General features: G+C 38.6%; 1 protein-coding gene across 1 annotated transcript; it reads right to left on the bottom strand.

The window, feature by feature from the left end:
* Positions 1–855: 855 nt before the first annotated feature.
* Positions 856–7020, bottom strand: LOC131888313 (DNA repair protein RAD50-like; the record flags this gene model as incomplete). The annotated part of the gene is given in 3 exon segments (XM_059237146.1): positions 856–4266; positions 4706–4907; positions 6915–7020. Coding segments are annotated over 2 exon segments (3602 nt in total), but the record flags the coding sequence as incomplete, so codon positions are not given.
* Between the last annotated feature and the right edge of the window lie 1152 nt (positions 7021–8172).

The following is an 8172-nucleotide window of genomic DNA, read 5'->3' as shown; positions in this document are numbered from 1 at the left end:
CATTGCACTTCTCAAACGGGCACTGATAACAGATTTTCTTCAAAAATAAAACTTCAATTGGACGACTAGTTCTTGCCTTCTTACTTTTTTGCGGACTTCCTCACTGCTATTGGAAATGGAATTCCCAGCGCTTCAAGACAAAGCATATTTTTTTAAATTCTACATGATAACCTATTTTCGATCCCTAGATTACGTCAGTATTCGTCAAGAATTGTTGTTCCATGGAAGAGGAAAACTAAGTGGGTCGGTGAATGCAGAAACTGATGTTAAGCATTGGTTCTCTCGACTTACCTGACTGCAGTCAAATTTCGATTCATTATTAGCAAACAACTACGACTCAGAACGAAGGATCTCGCCACTCATGAGATTAAAAACTTGAATTTAAGACAAATTATTGTAATAAACTCGACGCACACAGGCCTCATCGTTCTCTTTACCATTCAATAAAATTCAGTGTTCTTTCATACAGGTTACAAGGTAACTCGACACAAAGGAAATGCCGATTCATGGAAAAATTCGCCATGGCGGAAAACTTGACACAATTGAAAACGCCATTGTGTTATGAATTGTGTTGCTTCCTGTACGTCGCGTAAAGCTGAACAATACCCTTGATGGTTGATGATTTCTTAAGATTTACAATTTTAAGCACCAAATTGTTGCAAAACTACGTACAGACCAACCCCTTGGACGAGTAGATCCGAATCAATTACTGCATCGATAATAAAAGTGTCTGTGCAGACCAAGAAGATTTCAATGATTGTGTACAATATGCAAACGCAATAGGCACCTGGACATTTTAAACCAAATGACGAAAACAAATAACTCCAATATATATGATGGGGCACAACTTTGCTTACCTTGTAGTTGATATTTCGCCGACGAGTGCTGCCCGCGCTCTCTTTGGGTTCATCCGTCTGGATTTTGATGTAGTCGATATCGTTGCCCTTATACGTGGTTCGCCACAATTCTTTGATGATCTCGTTAATCACATCCATTCGCTCCTTGTGGTACTGTCCTATGGATATTTCGAGGGCAGTCGTGTACTTCTTGAGGTCTTGAATGGCATGTTGCCGGCAACGCATCCGGATATTGGCCTCACGAAATTTGCTTTCCGCCAAGGCCCACTTGTCCTGTTTTAGTTCGCGTTCGATGTCTTTGGTTTCGAGTTCCATTTGAGCCTTTTTCCCGTTGAAGTGCTCAATCTTGGCCTGAATAGCCGTGTACCTTTGGGTTAACTTGTCTTGCTCCCGAGAGACATCGTCGTATTTGAGGATGTGCAACTGATTGGTGAACTTCTCCACCTCCTTTTCTTGAATACGCACCACCTCTTCGTGGCGCTTGACAGTTAGGTTATCCGACAGCTCTTTCCGATTACCTTGATTCATGAGGAGGTCTTGGATCTCCTTCATGCGAGTCTTCAATTCGGACAACTTCTTGTCCTTGACTTCACGTCTTCTCGTCAGATCCTTGATCTTGGCCTTGAGCTCGTCGGATTTTCTTTCATTATCAGAGTTTTCGTAAGCTTGAATTTGCTCTACTATCCCAAGGATTTGATCTTTCATCTGATTGGCCTTGGCCAGAGCGTTAGTACTTTTGGCAACACTGGCCTCTTTCTCAGCCAAGAGGCGATTATACTTCTGGCCCTGTGTGTTCAAATCGTCCCGGAGATTTCGGAGTTGCTCGTCAATGGTCTGTTGTTCGGCTTTCAGTTGGATTAGTTTCTCTTGGATCTCTTTTTCCTTCACCCTCAAAGCTGAGGCTTCTTGATCCTGCTTCTCGATTTCCAGTTTTCGCTTCTCTAGGTCGTTGATAGCGGCTTTGAGCATGTTCATCTTGGCGTGAAAGTTTCTTAAGGCGTTTTCCTGCTTCTCAACCTCTTTCCGCAGTTCTTTGATTCGTTTCAACACACGTTCTTCTTCTTTCTTGAACTCCTCCAGGGTTCTTGCAGTGCGAAGATCACCATTTGAAGCTTCGAGATCGGCCAATTCGCGTTTGAGTCGTTGCTGGTCTTGGTACAAGGAGTCCATCTTGAAGATATCCTCTCTGAGGTCGTTTTGTTCCTCAATTTTGAGGACGAGCTTGTCCAAATCGCTCTCAGAGGGATACAAAGCTTGCTCGTGGTTCCGGATTTCACTTTGGATATCAGAGATCTCTTTCTTTTTCTTTTCGATTTCCCCCACAAGCTCGAGTCTTTGTTCCTGAATGGAATGCAGTTTCTGGAGCTTTTCATATCTTGAGTCCAATTGAATTAATTGGTCCTTGATGGACCGCACCTTGCTTGGGATCTTGTCTATTTGTTTCTGGAGATCATCCTTCAATTCTTGGGCTTCAATTTTCTCTTCAAAGGCACGGCGACACGTTGGACAGCTGGTGGTTTTACCTTTGGCCATCATGGCCTCTAATTTGGCAATGGTCTCTCCATAACTGAACTTGTTGGCTTCTTTCACCTGAAGATCATGTCGGGTCTCGTTCAGTTTGTCTTTGGTGCTTTGGAGCTCTTCATCTAAATCTTCGCCATCTTTTAGCACTTGTCTGATGTCATCCTCCAATCGTTTGGCTTTCTCCTCTTTGTTTTTGACATCGGATTGAATCATGGTCTCGGATTTCTCGAGGCTGCTCATCTCAGCCTTGCGACTATTGATGTCGGCTTCCAGGGACTGACGTTCTTTCGTGTTGATCACATAAAGTCGGTCAAACTCACTTTTAATGATCTTCAAGGCCGGAATCTCGTCGTCAAAGATGTTGCTCAAGGCCCGATTGTTTCTAGTCTCCTTGCGTCTGAGCTCTTTGTCACAAATGGCCAGTTCTTTCTTCTTGCTCTCAATCTCCATCATCTCTTCTCGGTTCTTGTCCAAGATCTCTTTTTCATCCCTCAATTCAGACTCCGTGGTCTCTAAATGCTTCAGTTCTCGCTTGGATTCCTCAATTGTGGACTCAGTCTTGGCTACTTCTAAAGACGCTTCATGGCGCTCTACCTCCATGACTTTGGCCTCCAAAGTGGATTCAATGTTCTTCAAATCATCAGGAGCGTGCTCCATTTGACGGAAGGTTTTCTTAATCTCGGCCAAATCCTTGCTAAAATCGGTTCTGGACTTTTGTATCGTGGTCTTTTTATCGTTGAGAACGGCAGATTGCTTCTCCAATTCTCCATTGGCCAAACGGTGCTCTTCCAGCTCTTTGTCTGACTCTTGATTCACTTTCCTTCGTTGCCGATCCAATTCAAGAACGACCTTTTCCATGAAAGCTGTTGTATCGAGATCACTCTGAAGGTCAAAACTGGCAAATTCCTCTCGAACTCGCTTAGCTCGTTGATCCAGAACGTTTTGATTCTCAACCCAAGTCTTGCGTTTCTGTTCAGTTTCGCCCAATTGTGCGGCTAAAACACGGCATTTTCGATCTTCCTCTTCTTGGACTTGTTCCACCTCGTTTCGTTCCATTTCCAAGGCGGACAAATCACGCTCTTTGTTCTTGCGTTCTTGGTCTAATTGCGAGATCATGAGCACGATTTCATCCTCGGAGAGATCGAGACTCTGATAGTCCATTTCACTCTGAAGTCCTTGGATCAACTTTTGATACTCTCGCAACTTAGTTTCGGCCTCAGTTTTCTTGGCATTGATGCCCTTGAAGTTCTGTTCAACCTCGTTCATCTCTTGCAACTTTTTTCGGATGGGTTGCTTGGATTCCTGTAGTTCCACCAGATCGATCCCCATATCTTCGATATCTTGTTTCTTGGAGCGAAGATTTTTTCTCTTTTCACGGACCACCTTGCGATCTTCTCTTAAGAAATCTACGGCCGTTTTGTCAATGCGGGCCAACTCGAGCTGTTTCTTCTGGACATCTTTCATTGTTTTAAGACAATCCTGATATTTGGCAGCCGAGAAGATCTCATCAAATTTATCCTTAACCTTCGAACCCTCATCCAATGGCCAAGTGGAGTCCTCTTGGTGGCAGAAGATCACATTGTTCAAAATGGCTTTGGACACACCCAGATGCTCCTTCACGAGTTCATTGACATCGTTGCACTTACTCGAGAGAGAACAGTCCCGTTTCACATCCTTAATGGTCGAATCCACACTCTTAATACTGACCGTTTTCGGGTTTTGCGTGGCATTCACAGCCCGATTAATAGTATGAGGATTGTTTTGAATGGATTGGAATCTGAGCTTGACCGAGGCGTGCACCACGGATTCGCCGGCCATTTTGGGATCATGAATGAAGGATCGCCCCCCGTTAGAACCCGGGGGAAAATCCCCTGTAGTGGCATATCTGAAGGAAGGAGGGAATTGCTTTTGGATTTGTGGCATCATAGATACGGTCTTTGATTGGGAATATTGAGGCTTAGTAGCGGATTATTCAGGCCAATGAGACTAATCCGCGTTGTTAAGGGAAGATCAAGAGTTCGTAAACAGCCTGTACACCATCGCATAGATCAGCTTTTTTCTTGGCTACTTACTCTTTGCTGCAGATGATCCAAGAGTGACTTCTTTAAATGTGCACTATTGAATAGCGTCAGTTTTTTAAATTAGTTTTTTCGTTGATGGCAGGGTAGAAAAGAAAAGTCGTTAACTGTTATGGCCAGAGTTATGGCAATTCAGGTGAAAATGTTTTCCATCTTGTCAAGTGCACCGTCGCAATTCCAACATTATATTTTCTTTGCACCTTGTCCTCCGTGAAATGGGGAAAATGCTAATGAATATGTTAATACCTGAGAGCTTCAATGATAGTGGTCTTGCCACACCCATTATTCCCAAGGATAAGGGTGAGCGGATCGACCTGTACAAACGTCTCGCCCTTGTTGTTCCGCTTCTCTTGGGCAAATTTCATGGTGGCAAAATCCGAATCCTTAGGTCCAAAGGATCGGATACCTTGGATGCGGATGGATTCCAAATACGACATGCTAACGGATTCTATAATATGAAGTAAAAGGGCATTGTAATGCAATCCGATGAGAATAAAACACTGTTTCAAGTATTGTGTTTTTTTTATTCTGAGCGAATTCCAGTCATAAATACTGATTGCGATATCGCACTAGTCAGCTAATAGATTGCTATGCTCATTTTTATCCCCTTTTGATATATCTTACTGTCTTGGTATAAGGTCACACACTTTCCTCTATGTATTTTTTCGCCATGACATGGTCATGAGTTGCAATAAACATTTATTACGATATTGATTGGCAAACTCTGGCACGTTGTGGAATTTCGCAATAGGTTAAAAAATCCACTGCAAAACCTCGTTGACGTCAGTCCTACAGATTAAAGTAACTCTTAGTCCCAAGACTTAATGGTTTGGGGTCGTACATCTGCAAATAAGGCGAATGTACGACCCCAAAAGAACAAGACTCAGAACGGAGGTCAACGAGGGTTTGTGTACTTTTTTTAACCGATCAGATCATCATTCTCACCACCAGCCATCGTTATCGTTGTAACTCTTGGTCATGGTCTTTATCAAAATTGTGATGTACAATATGAGTTTTTTAAATTCGATTCTGTTTTGCTTTTTTCACTTTTTGGGGTTCTTAACAACATGGAACAGGCTAGCTCAGGCTATGCGTCAAGGTTGACGCGAAACTATTTTAAAGCCTTCAACCTGTCGTCGTAGGTAAATCCATTAATGTTGCTAGTCACCGTATAAATTCGAGTCAATTTTCTAACTGGATTAATGTCGAACAAAATTTCATTTTTGTTACTAATCACATATTTGTTCCAAATTTTACAACATTGTATTTTATTTTACTCTAATATAAGAGACCATTTCGTTCTGTTCTTCACTTCATATTTCTACCATCGTTATCATTTCATATTTGTATTCTATTACACGACTCATATGATAACATTTGTGACGACAATACTCGTTTAAACACTCCAGAGAGTCCTACTTGGAATCGTCCCTAAAAGTTAAGCAATAAAATTCGATATAGAGAATATAATTCTAATACCAAACCAAATTACCAAATACCAAATTTAATGCCAGTCGAAACGTTAGAGCGATGAAAAACTTAGTTAAGGGATAGCGAACGATGTTGGAATTTGAATAAAGTATGCAATGATATGTAGAATTGGGCCGGGAGCCAAACAAATATGCACATGAGATGTCCGATCAAGGACAATAGGGTGTTATCAACTCCTTCATTAGGACCTTTGGTCAACAAGACAGATATGTGCAAAAACTCAAATAAGAAACTTAGATAACTCGATACGTTGACGAGCTAATAATTCAGGTCAAACTTCGAGGACAAAATACTCTTCTTTCATCCCTATCTTGACCTAGTCATTAGACCCATCTACATTCACCTATAGCCTCGCTGCGGTACCATATTGGTAGAGCATCAGCATTCCACAAAGTGAAACCTGGTTCGAACCCAGGCTAACCGAGTCCAGGCTTCTTTGCAGTATTCAAACTACAGCATAAGTTGCTGCCTTAACAGCTTAAATGGGCGAATCTGCGATCATTCCCGAGGTTGAGGTGATAATTCCTGTTGGATAAACGTTGTTCTCCGCTGATTGTGCTCATTTTTAAATTTAAGGCAAAATGTTTTAGGGTTTAGATCGAGACTTTTATGGTTATTAAAATCGGTTAGGTTGGGTCAGGTTAGGTTTAATTAGGTTAAGTTAAGTTTAAAAAATTAGCACCGCCAACCAATCGGTGGAGAATAACGTTTACCACTAATGTTGCACGTTTGGCTATGAAGACGGAGTGGGAATATCCCTTAATTGGGACACCGATCATCAGATGGCAGGCCGATCGAGGAAATGTCCTCTGACTCCGAACAAACAAAAAACCAGACCCATTGACCACGATATGCTACGAATACTGGACACCTTGATATGTGACCAAATTCCTGCCTCAAATGTATTCGGAAGTGAGTTCAAGGATAGATATGCGATTGCTTGAACTAAAAGACAAATGATTACCTGATTGCTTTGATCCAGTCTATCTCAATGTACAGGTTTAAGAGCGTAATTTCATTGGCAGACTTGCCGCGACTTGTCGGAACTCAGAATGTAAACATTACCTTGAAGTTGAAAGGGACAAAGAGATTTATGCATTAGAGGCGACAGGGAAGGTTGGAGATTTTGTCAAGGAAGTTCGTCGTTGGATAGGGGAGGATTGGGATAGAAGTCCAATTGGTCAAATTGATTAAAAAATTAGAAATAGGGGCCAAATTTTTTGTCACAATTGATTTGTAGAATCAATAGAGTACCCAAAAACATTGAAGTCTTTAGAGATGTAACCATTAATAACATTTTCCTTCAAAGACATATCAATATGCAAAAGATTGAAAACTGCAAGATAAAATGGATAGCAAGAGAAGCTCAAAAGCTTCCAGAATTCCAAATATTTGGACCAAAACAGTTTCAGTTCCCTAAGCAAATTATCTTATTAAAGTTGTTAATATAATAATGATAATAATAAAAATAATAATAATAATAATATTCGTCATTGTTCGTCATTGGATATGTAAATGATTGAAAACTGCAAGATAAAATGGATAGCAAGAGAAGCTCAATAGCTTCCAGAATTCCAAATATTTGGACCAAAACAGTTCAGTTCCCTGAGCAACTTATCTTATTAAAGTTTTAATAATAATAATAATAATAATAATAATAATAATAATAATAATAATAATATATAATATAAATAATAATAATAATAATAAATAATAATAATAATAAATAATAATAATAATATAATAATAATAATAATAATAATAATAATAATAATAATAATAATAATAATAATAATAATAATAATAATAATAAATAATAAATAATAATATTAATAATAATAATAATAATAATATAATAATAATAATAATAATAATAATAATAATAATAATAATAATAATAATAATAATAATAATAATAATAATAATAATAATAATAATAATAATAATAATAAAGAATAATAATTAATAATATAATAATATAATAATAATAATAATAATATAATAATAATAATAATAATAATAATAATAATAATAATTAATAATAATAATAATAATAATAATAATAATAAATAATAATAAATAATAATAATAATAATAATAATAATAATAATAAATAATAATAATATATAATAATAATATATAATAAATAGCAAATTTCAGATTGGAACAACTCTTACAAAAAACATGTTCAGGTTACAGCTCTGGCTGGGAAGAATGTAAAA

Source organism: Tigriopus californicus, chromosome 10 (genome assembly GCF_007210705.1).
Source record: "Tigriopus californicus strain San Diego chromosome 10, Tcal_SD_v2.1, whole genome shotgun sequence".
Taxonomy (NCBI): domain Eukaryota; kingdom Metazoa; phylum Arthropoda; class Copepoda; order Harpacticoida; family Harpacticidae; genus Tigriopus; species Tigriopus californicus.
Note: the sequence above shows the minus strand (reverse complement) of the source record. Positions and strands in the feature narration are given on the sequence as shown.